Source organism: Danio rerio, chromosome 6 (genome assembly GCF_052040795.2).
Source record: "Danio rerio strain M-AB ecotype USA chromosome 6, GRCz13ab, whole genome shotgun sequence".
NCBI classification, from domain to species: Eukaryota; Metazoa; Chordata; class Actinopteri; order Cypriniformes; family Danionidae; genus Danio; species Danio rerio.
The window spans coordinates 7,818,672-7,841,268 of record NC_141026.1 but is presented as its reverse complement, the minus strand read 5'-3'; the positions used below and the strand labels follow the sequence as shown (position 1 = coordinate 7,841,268).

General features: G+C 35.6%; 1 protein-coding gene across 6 annotated transcripts in view; it reads right to left on the bottom strand.

Moving 5' to 3' along the window:
• Positions 1 to 2,087: 2,087 nt before the first annotated feature.
• map3k20b (mitogen-activated protein kinase kinase kinase 20b) overlaps positions 2,088 to 22,597 on the bottom strand; it is a 43,286-nt gene continuing 22,776 nt past the window's right edge. The window contains exons 8-15 of one of the 6 annotated variants that reach the window (XM_087255332.1): positions 22,242 to 22,328; positions 14,405 to 14,479; positions 11,970 to 12,076; positions 7,701 to 7,842; positions 4,349 to 5,282; positions 3,981 to 4,238; positions 3,671 to 3,923; positions 2,088 to 3,201 (exon numbers count right to left, since the gene is read on the bottom strand). In XM_087255332.1, the coding sequence (XP_087111458.1) occupies positions 4,935 to 5,282; positions 7,701 to 7,842; positions 11,970 to 12,076; positions 14,405 to 14,479; positions 22,242 to 22,328 (759 nt within the window). In that variant the 3' untranslated portion in view covers positions 2,088 to 3,201; positions 3,671 to 3,923; positions 3,981 to 4,238; positions 4,349 to 4,934. Of the gene's footprint in view, positions 4,239 to 4,339; positions 5,283 to 7,380; positions 7,843 to 10,274; positions 10,318 to 11,802; positions 12,077 to 14,404; positions 14,480 to 22,241; positions 22,329 to 22,597 lie in introns of those variants that run through there. The other 5 variants (XM_087255330.1, XM_087255331.1, NM_001366971.2 and 2 more) reach the window with 5 other exon arrangements.

Here is a 22,597-nt window from a genome sequence, read left to right as displayed (position 1 = left end):
TGCTCTAGTATCTGACATGCCCTGCCCCCTTTAAGATGCTTCTTGATTGCTTTTTTTATTTGATGCGCTTGAGGTAAGGATTCTCACTGGCAGAGTTGTGATATAAACCAAACACTTGGCTGTTTTTAAGGGGAAGGAGCAACTCTATGTCCCACCCTCTCTTCATTTTCAGTTGAGATTACATCAAACATAAAATAAAAATAAAAAAAATCACATTTCCAAGCACTTCATGGGACCTTCAAATTAAAGTATATAATCTTAAAGGGTTAGTACACAAATTCGGTTACTAATCACTCTTATGTTCCAACCCCCTAAGACTTTTGTTCTTCTTTAAAAGACAAATACCAAAAAGAAATTATTCAGAATATTAAGTTACAAGAATACTTTTGTGCCCACATAAAACAAAAATAATGACTTATTCACCAGTTTCTACTCCCCAGTGTCAGTAGAAAGGGCATATTCACAAGAGCCATTTTGCTCGTCACGCTGCTCATGAACGCTTCATTTAAAACACCGAAAGGGTATACATCAGGGTATACCTAAACTGACCATGAGAAACTTGAAAAAGTTGTCATTTTTGTTTTATGTATGCACAACAATATTCTCGTGTATCTTCATAAGATTCAGATTGAACCACTAAAGACATATGGACAGTTTTGAGGATGTTTCTGAATTTTGAACGTCTCGAGACTATTGCTGTCTATACAGGGTGAGAGAGAGCTCTCTGATTTCATCTAAAATATCTTAATTAATGTATTAATTTGTGTTCCTGAAAGATGATCGTAGGTCTTGGTGGGTTGGAATATAATAAGACTGAGTAATTAATAACAGAACCTTCATTTTTGGATGAACTAACCATTTAATATGAATTTATTTTACATTTCTTCATTCATTTTCCTGCAGCTAATTTAGCTAATCCCTTATTTATCAGGGTTTTATCCCTTATTTATCAGGGTCGCTACTGAATAATGAACCGCCAACTATTCCAATATATGTTTTATGCAATGAATGACCTTCCAGCTGCAACCGAGTAATGGGAAACACCCATACATTCATTCACACACACTCATAAATAAGGGCAGTTTTGTTCACCCAATTCACTTACAGCACATGTCTTTGGACTGTGGGGGAAACTGGAGGGGGAGAACATGCAAACTCCACACAGAAATGCCAACTGGCCCAGATGGGACTCAAACCAGCGACCCTCTTGCTATAAGGCAACAATGCTACCCACATAGCAAAATTTCTCTGGCCCAGCTCTGGCCCACACAATCAGGTTTTGCTTGGCCCACATGCCGCAGTGAATTACGGTACATGACTGGACCAAATCTGGCTTCCAGACAAGGGCCAAACACAGACCATATCTGGGCCAAGTCTCAGCCAAGTTTATAACTCATAACTGGGCCTGAACTGGGCCAGATAGGTTGGTGTGTCACGATTGCAGTGAAATTGATAAACCCATGGAGTGATGCGCTTTAGGCACACTATGGGCACGCTTTTTCTCAAAGTGACCTGATTGGTAGAATTTTTTTTCTTTACTCAAAAATGATTTTAGTGTATTTTAAATGTGGGTCAAGACTGGCCAAACTCACATGGCCCACTTATCAAATTTTTAAATCTGGGCCAAATACTACGTTTTTCATCTGGCCCAAATCTTGTGTGCCGCTTTAAAAACGGTGCCACCTCTGCCAAACCCGGGCCATGTTTGGCCCACATGCTGTATGCCAGTGCCGGATGAATGCCTGCTGTGCCAGCTTTTTGCCAAATCTGGGCCAGAATTCTTTGCTACTAGGGTAACCACTGAGCCACCGTTTGAAAACCTCTGCCCTAAATAACTGATTGTTTCTCAGTTTCAGCTAAAACAAATTAAAAGTAAAAACAAGTAGCTATAGCAGCTTTGTCATAATTACAGCATTTACACTATAATTACACGACTCACGCTTTGTGTATCTGATTTATTATCGGTCTCATTATATTTATGTCTGTACCAAAACAATGCAGGCCAAGTTTAGAGCCGAAAGTTGTAAACGCCACAAATGATGGCATTTTCCCTCATAGGAAAAAGAGTTTGAACCATCTCACAAACCTTCTTTAGTATTTCCTTTATTTTATAAAAACGTCAGGGCTTTACAAAACACAGCTTCAGAAATCCCATTAAATCTCACCTCACACTTTATAAATACTGTAAATGTGACAGTCGCACACAGGGGAGATCTCAGCATGACCTGCTGGCTCACTCAGAGGTAAATCCCTCCTACCAACGGTCAATCCTGCCATATATGGGCATTTGTGCAGGACCCTGTATCTTCACCAATGGGCTAGGTGCATAAGATGGCGTCTGTGAGCTTCCAAGACCCAAATGTGTGCATGTTTACTTCCGGTCATGTAGAACTATGAAGGAAGAGGTGAAGATTTTGCATTTTCGTTACCAAAAATAAGCATGTTTAAAATAAAATAAAAACCAAAGTAGTTTATCAGCGACAGGAGAGAGCATCCTCACTACATTGCTGCATACCTCATTCTTTCCCTGTTGATGCTAAAGTTCTGCTTAGTGGTTACTCAAATTCCGTTGGGATCATGTCTTTTTTTTGTAGCGGTTGTTTCTCTGCGTTGTGTTATAATTATTTTTATTATTATTACAGAATTTGAGTAACCACTGAGCACAAACTTTAGCATTAACCGGGAGGGAATGGAAGCAAATTAGTGCATTGAGGTATGCAGCAATGTAGTGCGGATGTTCTCTCCTGTCACTGATAAACTACTTAAGTTTTTATTTTATTTTAAACATGCTTATTTTTGGTAACAAAAATGCAAAATCTTCACCTCTTCCTTTATAGTTCTGTACGACCGGAAGTAAACACGTATACATGCTTGGAGCTCAAAAGGTCTAGAAGTCTAGATGGGATATGCAGCTGGCTGGAAGTGCAACATCGCACATCAATAAAGCAGCATCTTTTAAAACACTGTATAGCAATAATTAATATTTTTACAGTCCTGTGGCGGTTGGGTTTATGGGGGGGTAGACGTTAAAAAAATATAATTTCTTGGGTGATTTAATAGATAGCATATATAATACTCAATGCAACTACTGTTTTTACATTACTGTGACGGTTTGGTTTGGTTTAGTGTGGGGGTGGGCTTTTTAAAAAACTGTTTATTGGGTAATTTAATATATAGCATAAATAATACTCGGTACAACTACTGTTTTTATGTTAGTGTGACGGTTGGGTTTGGGGTTGGAGTGGTGGTAGACATTAAAAAATACAATTTATTAGGTGATTTAATAGATAGCATAAATAATACTCTATACAACTACGTGAAGTTTCACAAACTAATTTCGAGAGGAGCACATAATATGATTGACTGCAGCTGATCCCCAATTATTTACAATCATTAGTAAGCCAATCAGATTAATCCAAACTCACTATTAGTAGTCTGGCAAAAACTACTCCCTAACCTTCGTTTTCAGAAGAAACCCCCCCATCCACTCCTTCTCACCCTTTCATCCTTTACCACGGGGAGCTTTAGAGAACCACCTGATCTCGTACTCCCCTTACATTCTTTATTGACCAGGCGGGAGCCATGGGCTTAACTATCTCTGAGCTCAGGGTTCTCTCCCGGGAAAGCATAGAATAATATAGATAGCATAAATAATACTTGGTACAACTACTGTTTTTACGTTGCTGTGACGATTGGCTTTAACGCCCCATTCACACGGGGCGTCAGCGTCAACGCTTCCCATTCACTCTAAATGAGTGACGTCAGGCGTTGTCAAACTGCATTGTGGATCCTTCGGTGCCGCTTCAGAGGCGTTGCTCGCTGCCGAAGTTGGGACTAGCTCAACTTTTCAAGTGCTGACAGAAGCGTCAGCCAATCAGATCGCTGTATGCAAACACACCAGCTAGACAGTGGCCTATTGCTGACTGAATTTCATTGGCTGACGCTGATATGACTATCGCTTCAGCCCCAACTTCAGACACGCCTTCAGTCAAGCGTTGACGCTGAAGCCCCGTGTGAGTGGGGCGTAAGGTTGGAGTGGGGGTAGGCATTAAAAAATACAATTTATTGAGTAATTTTAATAGATAGCATAAATAATACTTGGTACAACTACTGTTTTTACGTTACTGTGACGATTGGGTTTGGGGTTGGGGTGGGGTTAGGCATTAAAAAATACAATTTATTAAATAATTTAATAGATAGCATAAATAATACTTGGTACAACTACTGTTTTTACGTTACTGTGATGATTGGGTTTGGGGTTGGGGTGGGGTTAGGCATTAAAAAATACAATTTATTAAATAATTTAATAGATAGCATAAATAATACTTGGTACGACTACTATTTTTACGTTTCTGTGACGGTTGGGGTGGGGGTAAATGTTAATTAAATACAATAAATGAGAAATTTAACAAATTATACAAATAATTCTCTTTAACTTCCGGCCGCAACCATATCCAATATAGTAACAACCTCTCAGAAGCTTACCGGTGCCATCTTGTGCAACTAGCCCATTACAATGCAGGACCATTCATCGTGCTTGCTATTAAAAGGGGTGTTTGTACTGGTTAGCCAATATATATAAATAAAACAACAGCCCAACTGCTAACAGGGTACACTGAAAAAAATAATGATTGGATTTACTACATTTTTTAAGGTAAGTGGTTTGCAAACAATTTATATGCAACAAACAAAAAACTAAGTTGAACATTACTGAATTTAATTCGTTAGTTTAAACTCGGCACATATAAATCGTTTGCAAACACTTACCTTTAAAAAACCCCAATAGTAATTCCTATTTTTCAGCGTCTGCTCTTTATCAAATAACGCTTGTTTTGGCACTGAAAAGTACCACACATGGGTGCGGCAATGTTTGAAAATATTCAGATCAATCTTTACAGTTTAATTCCGACAGTTGTAAGTACTAACTCTGACTACTAATCGCTGTCGTCGTCAGACCAGCCGAAGTCATCCATGGTGATGGCCATGTTCATTTTGCGTCCCTCACGGACACTGCAGGACTTGGAGGAATTCTTCTTGGCTTGCATGTTGATCTGCATCCCTGACTGGCGGACGAGGTTCCCGCTGGGAATGTTCATATCCAGGTCAAACACGCCTCCGAACCCCAGCATGAGCTTTTGCAGGCTGCTCTGGCCCAGATCCCCGTTACTGCAGGATGATGAGATCTGACAACTGACCTCAGAGCTGTTGCTCTCCTCCATGTGAGCCTCATAGAAGGACTCAGCGCTCAGAGTCGCCGCCAGTGGGGAAATGTGGGAAAACAGCTGCCAAACGAATTTGAATGAAGTTAATTTAAAGTTGGTAGATTTAGAGGTGTAAATGTTATTATTTTCAAGTATACTTAGAATTAGGTTAAAGGGAGTGGCAACTGCCCCCCCTCACTTTCAGGCCATTGAAGATGTAGGTGACTATGACTAGAAGATTAACCCTTATGTGAAGTTGGAGATGTTTTCATCATTCTGAGGTGATTTTGAGTCTTAATTTGGCAATAACCTTCTCTGTGTTTCAGCAAATGGACGTATTTTTGGTGACAAATCCTATTTTGACACATATTTTGTCAAAATGTAATGAATTTTTTTAAACAATTCAACACTTTGGCCAAATTTACTACCCCTTTCGTTATGTTGGTGACCCAATTGACTTCCATTATATTGAAATTTTTTGATTGCAAAGCCAAGACGGCATATAATAATTTTTTATTATTCTTGATTGTTGGTGGTTTTCACTTTTAGGAAGAGGTAAAATGGGTCATTTTACCTCTTTGCACTCAAAACTGTCATTATAATGGAAGTCAATGGGGTAAAAACAGCCACCAACATAAAGAAAGGGTAGTAAATATGATCAGTACACAAGGAGGCCAATTTTACAAGTCCTCTACCAATAAACAGTTGTTTTACCATTTTTAATCTGTCATTCTCTGGGTCTGGCATGAACACTTTTAGCTTAGCTTAGCATAAATTATTGAATCATATTAGACCATTAGCATCTCCTTAAAAAAGGCGTAATAATTTTATGCAAATGTTGCCTATAGTTGCATATCTTGGCGCTATTTTCAAGTGCTATATAATATCATTGCACCTGCTGCAGCCATGATACAGCAGCAAAGTTCTTTGATTATTACACTGGAATGAGGGTATAGTTCCTAGCTGTGTCAACCTAGAAAATAGCAATGTTTCATTTTTTGTTGGTCTTAGTACACAATGTAACTACAGAGAAGTCAAACTTTAAAGAGGAAAATTATTAAAACCCTTTGAAATTTTTCAGTGAGATGCTAATGGTCTAATCCAATTCAATTAATCATGCTAAGCTAAGCTAAGCTAAAAGTGCTCCCACCAGACCCAAAATAGCAAACTGTTCCTTTAAAGAAGAAATTAAGCTAAAATTGTGTCCTAGATTTAATATTCATTAAATACCTCAAAATTTAAAAACAGTAAAGCTTATATAAGACTATTTAAGATCAATGTTAATACTAGAGCTTATCTAATATTATATTAATGCTAATATGTATAAGTATTAGCATTAAGGATAAGCTCAAGTATTTTGGAGGACATGCACTGTCAGCTCACGCCATTGATTCTAGGTCCTTACATTGCCATGGCAGTGGATTAAATATACTAATTTTGTATACAATTGTTTCACAATTTCTTTCTTTTAATTACTTTTCAGTAATTAAAAGAGCAAAACTGTGCAGAGCTGTGGCCCTCCAGGAATTCAGTTTGAGACCCATGTTCTATAACAAGAGTCGATCACATCTTGGATGGCCTAAGGTTTAGGGAAATAACAGCAAACTGTGTTTTAGGAAAATTAGGTTTTTAGGTGTCATTTTGACAAGATCATACAGGTTTCCTGTTCTTTTAGAGCTTCAAATATCCATAAATGCAAAGCATTTTAAGCTATATTTATTGAGGTAATTAATCATAAGTATTCGCCAAAGAACAATACACGAACTGGGCATGCTCAAAAATAAAATGACGTTCGCTGTTTGTTCAAAGTACTTATTTAAAATGAGCTGAAACAACACAATTGTTGAGGTGTTGGTGCGGACAACCTAATTGTTTTATGTTCAATCCACTTAAATTTGTAGAAACTAATAAGTTGACTCAATTCCTTCATGTTGTCTCAACACAAATTGATTGTGTGGAACCCAGCACAGTTTACAGTGGAAAATATTTAAATTAACTATAAGATTTATAATAAAATTACACTACATCCAAATAACATTAACAGTATATTATTTACTCTGTAATCTGGTAATATTATTTATTTATTTATTAAAAGTATGCTATAGTGTCTCTCAAAGACATGATTCTGTAAACTGTATAATGCAGATTTGGGCTTTCCACAATGTTGCACACAAGTCATGACTCTGTAGAATTTTTATTTCCCCTTTGTGTGACTTCCTGTCTCCTACTTTGTGTGCGGCAGGTCATGTGAACACATCACAATGTTGGCATAATCCAGCTTTGAAACCTGTGCAATGGTGTGTAAGCTAGCATAGAAAACCTGTGACTAAAATCAAAGCTGAAAACTATTCTATTCCTCCTTCACAAGCCATTACGACACAATTAAAATATTCATAGTTTTAAATAAGACCATCTCAGCCCTTCTATACTGCAATATTATATAAAACAAAGTATGCAGAAGTATGGTTGCTAAATGAGTTCTTCAGAAGCCAAACTCACAGGAGTGCAGGATCGGGATCTTTCCATGAGTCTGTTTTCCCATTCGGTCAGTCTTCTTTCTCTTTCCTCCAGCTCCTGCTCTTTACAGCTCAGCTCTCGCTCAAGCTGCTTCAAGCGCTCCAGCGTCTCCTCGATCTCACACCTTACACATAGAAACAAAAAAGCAATGCATTTGGGTGCAAATATAAAAATAGGATATTTCACATATGAATATTGATGTAGTATAAATAAAAGTTCTATATTCTTTATATACAGTTAACAATATTTGAATAGGAATAAATAAACAATTTAAACTCGTCCTAAGTCAAGAATGAGTGTTGTTGAATAGTTTTAGCACAACTTTGATGCAACATTTTGATCCACTACTCTTTTAAGGTTTCTGCAGGTTTCATCGTCAAATAAAAAGAGGAGATACATCCCCCTCACTTTTAGAGACAGACCATTTAAAAACAGGTAATTAATAATTATATGAATGTAAACTTTTGGATGTCATACAGCTGTACAGGGCCATTTTTTTCTAATGGAAAAGTAAAATATTTTTAAGTATGCTTATAAAAAAAGCCAATTTAGATATTTCTTAGCCACATATTTAAATTAATGTGTATAAGAAGCAAACTTTGATTTCTTAAAAAAAAAAAAAACTAAATCTATGACAATTGTCTGTCCAGGTCAGTGTCCTAACCATAAATAAATGGAGAACGTTTAAACAAATGTGATTGTAAGGAATTAAAAAGGATAATTAAATTATATTGGTAAATAGTGTTAAAAATCTAACATTTTGTTAAAAGTTCTACTGAGATTGATTGCTGCTGAATGGATTGTTTTGGCCTGAATGAGTAGCTTTTCATAGACATAGGAAAATTAAGACCGGTTTAAGATGATTTAGGACCTACAACACAATATTTCTGTAAATGCAAGACTATTTGAGGCCTAAAATTAGTTTTAGTATTTTGTTGCTGACATTTCCAGAAGATGTTGTTTTGTGTGTTGTAAAAGCAAATACACTTACAGTTGAAGTCAGAATTATTAGCCCCCATGAGTTATTAGCCCCCTTGTTTAATTTTTTCTCCAATTTCTGTTTAACTGAGAGAAGATTCCTTTAACACATTTCTAAACATAATAGTTTTAATAACTCATTTCTAATAACTGATTTATTTTATCTTTGTCATGATGACTGAATAATATTTGACTAGATATTTTTCAAGATACTTCTATACAGCTTAAAGTGACATTTAAAGGCTTAACTAGGTTAATTAGGTTAACTAAGGAGGTAAGGGTAATTAGGCAAGTTATTGTATAACGATGGTTTGTTCTGTAGCCTAAAGCGGCTAATAATTTTGACCTTAAAATGTTTTTAAAAAAATATATAAATTGCCTTTTATTCTAGTTGAAATAAAACAAATAAGACTTTCTCCAGACGAAAAAACATTATCAGACATACTGTGAAAATGTCCTTGCTCTGCTAAACATAATTTGGGAAATATTTAAAAAAGAAATAAAAACTCGAAGTGGGGCTAATAATTCTGACTTCAACTGTATAAGGCAAATGATTCAGCAAACTCAAAGCTTGTTTGTTTTTCTGTGTTTACAAGTACTGAGAAAACTTCCAGAGCCGAAGTACTAATATGGCAATGGGAATTTCATTTCCAACACACACTGTATGTTCTAGACCACTCACAACAGACTGGATCAGACAACCAGAAAAGGCTGAATTTTCAGAAGGATTTCTCATTAATAACACTTTTCAGACACTGAAAGAAATCTGACAAAATTAAAGTGCTTCTTTTTTTTCTTAAATGGTTGTATATCCTTCATAGGACACCTACAGTATAAAACAAAATCAGGAGTCTAAGAAATCACATAGCTGGGACTCTTTAAATGGATAGTTAACCAAAAATGAAAAAGCTGTCATTTTTTCTTCTGTTAAACATAAAAAGCAGATATACTGAATTTCTTTTTAAAAATCTGTACTCATTTACTACCATATTGGTTTCTCGAAATGTGAAAGCCAATGGCTACCGGTTTCCAATATTTATCCAAATCTTTGTGTTCAAAAGAAATAAGAAGCGCACTTTAAAGGAACGCTCCATTGTTTTTTTTGGAAAATGCAGATTTTAGCTTAGCTTAGCATAGCATAAATCATTGAATTAGATTAGAGCATTTTCATCTGTCAGATTCTTCTTTATATACATTGTGTACTAAGACTGATGGATAATAAAATCTAGTTATTGTCTAGGGCAGCCATTAACAAACTCCGTGCTGGAGGTCCGGTGTCCTGCAAAGTTTAGTTCCAGCCCCAATCAGACACACCTGGGTAAGCTAATCAAGCTCTTACTAGGCTTTCTAGAAACATCCTTGCAGGTATGTTGAGGCAAGTTGGAGCTTAAATCTGCAGGACACTGGCCCTCCAGGACTGAGTTTGGAAAACCCTTGGTCTAGGGAGATGAACAATACTCTATTTACAACATAACATTTAAGCAACTTTTGCTGCCATGGTAAAATAGTAAAACTTAACTGTTTAACTCTTGTTGACTTGTTAAATTAGCCAATTTCTTTTCTTTCTTTTTTTTTTTTAAAGTGTAGTGTTCCTTTAAACCAAGGGTGCTCAATCCTGTTCCTGGAGATCTACCTTCCTGTACAGTTTAGCTCCTACCCTGATCAAACCCACCTGAACCAATTAATTAGGATCTGAAATCCACTTGATAATTACAGACAGGTGTGTTTGATAAGGGTTGTAACTGAAATCTGCAGGAAGGTAGATCTCCAGGAACAGGATAGGCCACCCCTGCTTTAAACCAATCTGCGCCTTTGATCTAAAAACATTTACCTGCAATTTCTATTGTTTGCCAGCAGGTGGTACTGTAGGCTAAACACCAAAACGCCCTGCACAAAAAGCTCTGTGTGGCTATTTATAAACAGGTATGTTGAGGAAGGCCAGAATGCCCCCCTCCTCAACCCCTCTGCCCTCAAAAGCCATATCAGCCCCTGCCAAAATCTCTCCACACACACTCTCAAAACTTCCCTCCTTCTAGAATTGATTTCTCTACCACTCTCATGAGGAGCGTTTCCAGAATGTCTCACCCTCCCTCTTCCTCCCCCCTCCGTCTTTTTCCATTCCTCTCAGTTCATTTCTGACATTTCTCCCTCCATGCGCTGCAGCTCAGTCCAGGTCGAGCACTTATTGTGCTTGTTTCCTTCATTTGTTTCTTGTTTTTTTACAACTCGAAACTTTAATTAAACAAAACCTGGCAAAAAGTTGGCAGTTCATTCTGTTGTGGCGACCTCAGATTAATAAGGGAACTAAGCCGAAAAGAAAATGAATGGATATAAAAAAGTTTATGTGTATGTATATGTATGTATGTATGTATATGTATATATATATATATATATATATATATATATATATATATATATATATATATATATATATATATATATATATATACATATATATATATACATATATATATATATATATATATATATATATATATACACATATATATATATATATATATATATATATATATATATACACATATATATATATATATATATATATATATATATATATATATATATATACACATATATATATCTATATATACACACATATATATATATATATATATATATATATATATATATATATATATATATATATATATATATATATATATATATATATATATATATATATATATATATATAAAGATAGATAGTGACTCATATTAGACACGAGACAAAATATACAATTATTGTAACAGCTTCACAAATTTTTTTGACATGTACATATTACATTTCAGAGCAAAACATTGATGTATTTTCAGGCCATGTTTAATTCAGATCTTATTTTTCTTATAAATTGAAAAATGCCACAGGAAAAGTAGCTTTGATCCTTATGCTTATAACCTTAATAGTGAACAAATAAAATCATCCTTATGGCATTTAACTGCAGATCATTTGCTTTGTTCCAAAACTGGGACTAAAACTGTTACAACTTTGTCTATTTATAATATTGTGAAATATGTTCTTATCAACAAATTATAATCAGGCATTTCACTTTGTCTTTGCTTCAGGTTAACCCATGACTGCTGTTCACATGTGCCTAAATGAAGCACACTAAAGGAGAAACCAAGCCAGGTTCTGATGCAAATGCTCCAATCTAGCCAGGTTTGAGTACACCCATAATGTTTAGATGTATAAGCAATTTCTTAAAAAAACAACAATGACAAAAGAAAAAATCATAAACTTGTGAAGTGTACATACCTCCACTCTGCTTTGTTATGTAAGAAGGAGTTGCACTGATCCGGCAGTTTGCTGTCGTTTTTCATGGTCTCTAAGGTACTCAGGATCTGTTTGAACTGTGGCCTTTCCTAGACACAACAGGTCGGTAAATCTTTAATATGGTCATTCTTCAGCAAAATGTAACACACCAGTGAACTCAAAGTATTTTTGTCTCCAAATGTTAACTTCCTTTCTGAGGAGGTAGCTGTCTTAATGACAGTAATATGAGGATGTAAAATGATCATTTTTATCACTTGTAAAAAATCATTCACATTTGAAACCAGAAGTGAACATACACTCTAAAAAAAAAAAAAGGGAAAATGACAATTAAAAAAAAAAAAGTCTGATGGTACATTATATAAACGTTTACTAATTTAGGTCCGTTAAAATTACCTAAATGATTTACATTTGTTAAATGCCAGAATAATGAGAGAATTTTTTAAAGAATTTTTTATTAATTTCTAGACAGTCAAAAGTTTACATACATTTCCTTGGTATTTTTTTTTAGCTTTGCTTTTAAACTGTATAACTTTGGTCAAATGTTTTGGGTACCACAAGCGTCTCACAATAGTTTGAAGGAATTTTGGCCCATTCCTCCTGGCAGAATTGGTGTAACGGAGTCAGATTTGCTGGCTGTCTTGCTCGCACAAGCTTTTTCAACTCTGCCCACAAATGTTCTATAGGATTGAGCTCAGGGCTTTGTGATGGCCACTCCAAAACTTTCACTCTGTTGTCCTTAAAGCACATTTTAACTAACTTGGCAGTATGCTTAGGGTCATGGTCTGTTTAGAAGACCAATTTGTGGCCAAGTTTTAATTTCCTGGCTGATGTCTTGAGATGTTGTTTCAGTATTTCTACATAATGTTCTTTCTACATGATGCCATCTATGCTGTGAAGTGGACCAGTCCCTCCTGCAGCCAAACAGCCCCACAACATGATGCTGCCGCCCCTATACTTCACAGTTGGGATGGTGTTCCTAGGCTTGTAAGCTTTCCCCTTTGTCCTCCAGATGTAACACTGGTCATTATGGCCAAACAGTTTAATCTTAGTTCCATCAGACCACAGGACATGTCTTCAAAAAATAGTATTTTTCCCAGTATGATTTTTTGTTGATCCTGGCTTGTTGATTTACCCATGTTGTCACACAGGGAAACAGTGTGTTTGAGGTTTTCCTTAAATACTATTCTACAGTTGTGCCTCCAAATGGAGAACCCAACTCAAATGTTGTCCATTAGCCAATCAGAAACTTAAAAAACCTTGACATCATCATCTGAGCTTTTTCAGAGGCAGAATAATCTTATTGTATATAAGCTTGACTTTCAAGAAAAGTTATAACAATTTCTCAAAAAACATCTCTCTCATTATTCTGCTATTAAGCATAACAGAAACATATGTGATAATCCTAACTTACCTAAAAGAGTTTAGTCACATAACATCTGTTTTTTTTATACAGTGTGTGTAAACTTTTGTTATTATCATATAATAGAGTTCTAGAGTATGAGCATAAACATCACATTCATTTGTTTTTCCAACAAAAATATCAAGTGTCTTTCACATAGATATTAATTAATAGACAACATCTGAAAGGTCGAGTTTCAAGTTTTTCACACATTGTTATTTTAAAACAAATATTACAATTTGAATAAAACTACATACACTTCTCTTGGAATCTTTGAGACCTCATTGAACTGATATCTAAAAGCCTGTTTACGCTTAAGTAATACTTGCCAAACAACCTATCTGATTACACACACACACACACACACACACACACACACACACACACACACACACACACACACAAACTAAATTCCCTCTAACTAAAACAGAAAGTATTACCTTGCTTGATTTGTGCTTTTGTAAATCAATTTTAATAAACATGTCTGCAAATCTGAATTCACATATAGTGTAAACATGTTCACAAAGAAGCATACTACTTAAATTTTAAATCTTAAAGCTATAGTTTGACCGAAAAAAGAAAATCCTGTCATCATTTACCTACCTTTTACTTGTTTCAAACCTTTATGAGTTTCTGTTGAACACAAATGAAGACATTTTGAAGAAAGCTGTAAACCTGTAACTATTGACCACCATAGTATTTGTTTTTCCTACTATGAATGTCAATGGTTACAGGTTTACAGCATTCTTCATAATATCTTCCTTAGTGTTCAACAGAATGAAAGAGTTGGAACCACTTGAGCGAGAGTAAACAGTGAGTAATCCTTTCATTTTTGTGTGAACAATCACTGTTGCAAAACACACTTAATTTGAACTAACAGCTACATCTGATGCTTCTCATTTGTAAGTATTCTTTAATAAAAGCATCCGCAGAATGACTACATGTAAACAGTTTATAGGATTCCAATGATCCCGATCATCAAATGATCTGATTTTTCGGCCCTGTCCCATTCAAGTACCTTGGGTTCAGCATTCCAGCAGCGTCTCATCAGGTCTGCAAAGCTGGCGGGGCAGCTGCTGGGAATGGTCGGCCTCTGGAACACATAACCCACACAAATACCACAGACGCATGCACACGCATTAGAATCCAGTTCAAAAACCCATTATAGCAGCCATTACATAAAATCCTAATTTTAGCATGAGTCCAGTTTAAGCTCCCAAAAGCAACTGCTGCAATGCGCTCTCCCATGGGCTATGGTTACATTAGGGGTGGGCGATATCTTATTGTTTGCAATATACAGTTGAAGTCTTAAATTATTAGCCCACTCTAAATATTTTTTCCCCAATTTCTGTTTAACGGAAAGATTATTTTCAACACATTTCTAAACATAATAGTTTTAATAACTCATTTCTAATAACTGATTTATTTTATCTTTGCCATGATGACAGTAAATAATATGTAGCTAACTATTTTACAGGATACTAGTATTCAGCTTAAAGTGACATTTAAAGGGTTAACTAGGTTAATTAAGCAAGTTAGGATAAATAGTCAAATCACTCTATAACAGTGGTTTGTTCTGTAAACAATGTAAAAAATATAGCTTAAAAGGGCTAATAATACTAACCATAAATAGTATAAAAAAATTAAAAACTGGTTTTCTTCTAGCCGAAATAAAACAAATAAAACTTTCTCCAGAAGAAAAAAATTTATAGGAAATACTGTGTAATTACTGTTAAATCTCATTTGGGAAATGTTTAAAAAAGAAAAAAAAATCATAGGAAGGTGAATTATTCTGACTTTATATTACAGTATTAGCACGTGTGCAATACAGTTTTGCGTTTTTGAGCGTGCTTACAAACATATTACCTGGCATTTATTTTAAATTTACTTCATAACATCAGTCGGGTGAGTGAAATTGCTCCTTTTTGTGATCATATGTGATTTTATATCACAAAATAAGGAAGACGTCATACTTTTTTGTAGTTTTCAAAACAGTTATAAATGCTAGGTCAATTGCATTGCAACATTACTAGCCACTCACCATTTTCACTAGCCACAATTTTATTGTTGGGAAAATATATTTTATACACATAAATATGACTTTGACATGCTAAAATGACTTGATTTAGATTTTGCGTTATCTCCACATGCCTCCTCATCCATTTCACTTTTTGTTTGTCGTGTATGAGCTTGATCAATAATCAATTGATCAATTGAGCAAATGGGTCATGGTTTCATAGTATTACAATTAGTTTTTATTTTACATGACTTTCAGAGCTCAAAATGAAGCAAAACATATGCACAGGAATCTGTCCTGACTAAAGGTCCCAGATCACCAGTTAACTAAACATAAATGGGGAGTAATATCCCATTAAAGCAATGTTATTTAAAATTTTTTTTTATTAAATCATAATAACGCAAAAAAAAGCAGGTAAAAAAGTACCATGTGATAATGAAAGGATGATCACACACACTGGTATTGTCAGACACATAACTGATTTGTTTTAAAAATGGTTAAAGCGAAAGCAACTAGCGCTAATTACAATAAGTCAACTATGTAAATCTTGAAAGCAGCAAGACTGTGGGTGCATGTTGATAAATTTTGCCTAGTCTATTTGAAAGTGAACCGATTACATCAGTTGTGTTTCTAGACACAGTTGCTTCACGAAAGGAAACGGGAGCGTGCACGCGTTATAAACATTCGCTTGCATCACCTCAGCTGTTTATCAGTGATTATCCTCTCATTCTGTATTCACCTGCTTTGCTCGCGCTGCGAAGCTGCGAACGCAATTACTTTTATCAGTCATATTGCTTCTCAATTCTAAGAACGCCTTTGCATGCATATTGGACCATCCTTATTGTCGAACCCTCTAAGAATTATTATCTGGGAAAAAATTTTCAACCAGCCAAAGTGATGGCAATGAATGTTAAATATACTTTATGCTTATAAAACACAGGTGTCAAACTCAGTTAAAAAAGGGCCGCAGCTCTGCACAGTTTAGTTCCAACCCTAATTAAACACACCTGATCAAACTAATTAAGTCCTTCAGGCTTGTTTGAAACCTACAGGTATGCGTGTTGGAGCAGGGTTGGAACTAAACTGTGCAGGGCTTCGGCCCTCCAGGAATTGAGTTTGACACCCGTTATAAAACATCCAGGATGGCTTAAAGCAATAATCCAGATATAACATAAATAAGAAAATAAGAAAAGTCATACTTTTCTCTAAAGATACAGGACTTTTTTTGTCTCTCAATTGATACTTATGCTAGTCACTAATATCATAATCGCAATAAATATCGGAAAGTACCGTGATATATTTTTTGGATTTCGCCCATCCCTATTTTACATCTCAACTCAAATGAATCGTATATCTCCATCTTTAAAGAGTATATGCACTGTAGAAAAGTATCTGTTAGTTAAAAGTTTCTGCATTTCCAGTTGTGAGTTGCATTATGGGATGTTGATCTCTGCTCTGTCGATTTCTGATGTTGAGAATTCAACTCTACAATTTAACAAAGTGACTTTTATTGACATTTTAGTCATTTGAAATAGTATAATGCAGTGTTTCTCAACTGTCGCGGGAACAGTTTCAGTGGGTCGTGGAGTGTGTGATCAAAAAACAACAAAAGTTTAATATTCAACTTATTTTGCTTATATCGGACTTTTATTTTGAAATGCGCGTGCGACAACTGTACCATTGGTATATGCCGAAGCTTGCTAATGGGACTTTTAATTTGCCAGTAACCTGGGACAAGAGCTTTCGGCGAACTATATGCAATGCAAAAAACGGCGCATTTAAGGTCTGTTTTCTTTTAAAAATCAGCTATCTCCACTACCTGAGTGATATCCGATATAAAGTGGGTCTCAGATTGTACAAGAAGCACTGCATTACATTACATTTACCCCCGCCATGTTTTTAAAAAATTTGCATTTATTTTACCCCAGTATATTTAATGGAGCGAGTAAATGGCTTTTTGTCTCATTTTACGCTTGAACAACTAAATGAATGCCAAAGTTAATTTCACTGATTGTATTTAATGGTATTACAACATCGATGCTGTAAAAGGAACAGTATAAAATGGAAAAAATATCACAATAACAGGTCAACGGATGTTTATCAGTATGGGAAAAATACTCGCTCAGCATATGAAATTCCAGCGCAAGTACGACCCCGAAAATGTAAAGTGTGGATTTACATATATTGACGACAAAAAAGGCTTAAAACCTCAGTGTGTCATATGTAGTGAGATGCATTCACAAGAGAGCATGAAACCTAAATTATTTAGATACCAAACAAGACGACTCCAAAAGCTGTGGGCATCACAAAAGTGCCTAACATATTCAAGTTCAAAACAAGTACAAGTACATCTTACTGTGCTCACCGTGTAGCAAAGGCCAAGAAAGCCCACACAAAAGCAGAACGGCAAATAACTAGTGATTATTATAAAATGGTTATGATTATTTTAATAATTTTACTTCAGTTTGCTGGTTTCTGTTCAGTTCAACTAGATCAGTGTTAATGTTTTATAAACAGTTCAGTTTAGTTAATGGTAACTTAACTTTTCCTTACCCTAACCATTTACCGTTTTCAGTATTTGACATTTTTACTCTGTAATATTTCTATAATTTGATACATTTTGTTAAATGACAGCAGTAAAACATTGTTTATTTGTAAGTCTTGGTGATTTTCTTATAATTTATCTGTCACTAGTTGTGTATGTTAACAATTAAATACAAATGAATCATAATTCCTAAATATATATTATAATTCCTAAAAATTTGGGTCGCGGCTTAATGAGCATGTGAAAATGTGGGTCCCATGGCCAAACCAGTTGAAAAACCCCTGGTATAATGTATAAGAAATAATATATAGGGAAATAATTCTGTAAAATAACAGAAAATGTACTGGCAGTTTATTACAAAAGTTTTGTTTTGTCCTTTAATATGCAACACCAACCCAGACAATATATCACTTCAAACAAAAATAATGTTACTAAAAGTCACATTTTCAAACTTTTCAAGGTTAAATGTTGTTGGAAGAAAGATCAAGGTCCCAAAATGCAATTCAAAAGTACGGAAAATGGCTAATTTATGGATATTCTTTTGTACAGTGTACGTATATAATAACCAGTACATAAAGATTAACAAAGAGCTTTTACATTGACGCTGTTTACACTGATAAGTAATAGATTGAGTTCTCACTCGTGATAATGGAACTTTGAGAGCATGTGAGGAGAGATGCTGTAAATGGAGACTTGTCCAATCCCATTTGATACGCCGCACATGGAGGAATCTAATACTGTCCAACTATTAGATCTGACAAACAGCGCTGGCACAAAACGCAATCCTGAGCCCTCGAGAGAATGGAAACTGCTTCATCCCGCTGGGAATTCAGCATAAACCAAAATATCTTTTCATCCATCTTTTGACCTCTCCAATTCCCCTCTCGCCAACATTTTCTCTTATAAGTACTTGTTCCTTTTTTCAGGCTGGGATGTTTATCTAAAAAAGGGTTCCTGGCTGCCCCCCTACAGCACTAAAACCACTGTGGTCTAATGCGATCTTCAACTGATGGCTTCAACTGATGATACAGAGCGAGAGAGGAATAATATATCTTTACTCTCCATAAAGTGTGCTAGAGCTCAATAAAAGTTGCACACGCACACAGAGAAGCCTTTAGATCAGCTCGCTATAAATAACCAGCCAAAGCAAGCAATGGAATCCATGATCATACTTTTCTGTTACCAACAGGAAGAAGAAGGGAAGCTTTCAAAACATAGTGAGGTGTATTACGTGCGATTCAGATATAGATCTGTGTTCCAAATGCTAATTAGCATAATTCGCCTACTACTCGATTAGGTAATGTATTTATTCATGCATTTTCCTTTTACTTAGTGCCTTATTTGTCAAATTAGTCCTTTATTTGTCAACCCAGTACTGGGAAACACCCATACACACTCATTCACACACACACTCATACACTACGGCCAATTTAGTTCATCCAATTCACCTATAGCGCATGTCTTTGGACTGTGGGGGAAACCAGATCACCCAGAGGGAACCCACACGAACATGAGGAGAAACTCTACACAGAAATGGCAATTGACCCAGCCGGGACTCGAACCAGCAACCTTCTTGCTCTGAGGTGACAGTTCTAACCACTGAGCCACCGTGCCACCTAGGTACTATATTTAAATTTGAATTTACTACCTGAGATTTGCTACAAGTATGTACTATAGAGTATGAATGTGAGTAGTATGAATGAAACTCAGGCGTACTACATCCGCCATTTGTCATCATTCCATGATCATGAACTCCAGCTTGGCATCATTGCGTAGTGTCGGTTAGATGTGCACTACAAAATCTAGCCGGAAGTAGTACAGTGGGTCATCTGGATACATCTTGCCTACTGTTTTTCGAATACTATGAATTTCGACATACTACATGGCTCATATGCTGTTTTTCATATACTATATAGTAGGGAAGTTTGTAATTTTGCATGCAGTCATTGTAAAGTATTTAATAATCATGTCATCTGGTGAACTTGTTTTCATTTTACAATATTTTCTAGAGGCACTGTCGCCTCACAGCAAGACCGTCTCTGGTTTGAGCCCCGGCTGGGCCAGTTGGCATTTCTGTGTGGAGTTCGCATGTTCTTTTCGGGTTGCCATGGGTTTCCTCTAGGCTTGGCCAGTTTCCAAATTTTGATACTGTCAAACCCTCCTCTCTATTTTACCTCAGTTTACGGTATTACTGTGCATAATTAAAAAAATATGATAAAAGGCTCAGACTTGGTCCAATGATTTATTGCTCTCAGTGTGGTACAACAAAATCAGTCACAGGGAACATCACTGGAAACAGTCCCATAACGAAAAACCGCTCCTTTTTTCTGTCTTTTCCTCTCCGCTTCACACACACACACACACACACACACACACACACACACACACACACACACACACACACACACACACACAAAACTGCAGTCCCACCCCTTAAAAGACCCGCACATTTTACAACACTGTATATGCAACCTTAGGCTTGCGGTCACCTGTTCGTTGCACAATTTGCAAATTGTCTTGTTCGTATTGGAGATCTGCTCACAGCACCTCGCTCTCTCTCATTCACACACACACACACACACAAACACACACTTAAACGGCATCCTCGCTTGCTCGCTTTATTCGGAAATTTATTCCTGCACCACAAGAAATCTGGTCGGGTCCCGCGGTTCCTGCGATACAGCAGCAGGAATGCAGACCTCTAGTTCCAGACTAGACCTGCAATCCCATAATGCATTGCAACAATCCTAAAATGTCAGACAAATGTGCTGTTGCATACAACTCCGTTAGTACTGATGGCAGTTTTTCCAGTAAACACCTTAATCAACCCCAACTATAATTCAGATCAGTTTGCTATAAATAGACAACTAAAATAAGCAATGGAATCCATGATTATATTGGTCTTCCATTACCCACAGGAAGAAAAAGAAATGTAATAGCTCCGAAAGATTATCATTAGCTTTGATGCGGCAGCAAAGTGTTCCAAAAGTTAATCAACATAATTGACCTTCTAAAATAGATCTCTTGGGAAGCATCGCATACAGCATTATTGGGGAATGCAATCCCATAATACATTCTGACAATGCCAGGATGGCAGAAAAAGTAACCAATCAAACATACAACTAATCAACTAATCTGTTAGGAATTGGATTGATGGTTCAGTCATGCTGAAAATTGCTTATTTCAACACCTCAAATGATTTAAACTGAGGTTGATTCAAATTTCAATTTGAGCTGAATTGAAAAAGGTGGTAAAGACCTGAATAATTCAAAGCCCTTGTAGGTAAAAAAAATAAAATTCTCAATAAAATCTAATGGAAAACACATTGCAAAATGTATACAATATTCATACAGCTTTCAGGATCCAAAAGACTGGACTGACTCAGACTTTTAAAAATGTGCACATATAGAATATAATAAAGAATAAATTATGCAAATTATATAAAATATACAGGTTTATATTTTGAGTTCACATTTAAACATATTTGAATATATATATTACATATAATAATATATATATACATACATACATACATACACACACACACACACACACACACACACACACACACACACACACACACACACACACACACACACACACACACACACACACACACACATATATATATACATATATATATATATATATATATATATATATATATATATATATATATATACATATATATATATATACATATATATATATATATATATATATATATATATACATATATATATATATATAAATATATATATATATATATATATATATATATATATATTTATATATATATATAAATATATATATATATAATGCATTTGAACATAGACGCAAATATTTATAATTCCAATTGTTTAAAAAAACTAATTGCTTTTAAAATAAATTGGTACATTTAGTAATATTTTAAAGTATATGTTGCTAGCTATGTGAAATCGAAATATGAACGTATATGTAATATATGTAATTAGCTTTTTCTATTTATCAGATTCCTATATGGGTGCAGAAATTTCATATATTACAGCTCAACTCTGTAGAAAGAACAGATTCCATCTGGGTTTTTTCGGAGGTTCCATTCTAGATATGATGTAGCTGTCAAGTGAAATGCAGTTCATTGGGTTTTAGAACATCAGAGTCCGCCACGGCAGCACTACTGACAATGTATGACAGACATTCATAGGAAAGCTGGCAAACTCTATCTTAACTACACTAACATTGTAAACATTCATGTGCTGGTTTTACAGCAATGACATTCCTGATACTGAGGGATTGTGGGATACTGTGTTGTACCTCATGTTTTTCCACCACCAACCAGGCCACCTGCAAACCCTCAAAACCTTTAAATGGCACCTCTCTGGTCAGCATCTCCCATAAGACCTGCAAGACAAACCTTTACATGAATGATCAGCACACAGTGTTTAAAATCACATTTACAGTATTTCAGACTATCAAATTACAGCCAAGTGTGTGTATATGAGGTAGTTAACTGATGTTTTGAAAATAGTGGTGGCATGGTAGCTCAGTGGTTAGCACTGTCGCCTTACAGCAAGAAGGTTCAAGTCCCGGCTTGGCCAGTTGGCATTTCTGTGAGGAGTTTGCATGTTCTCGCTGTGTTGGTGTCCTCTGGGTGCTCCGGTTTTCCCCAC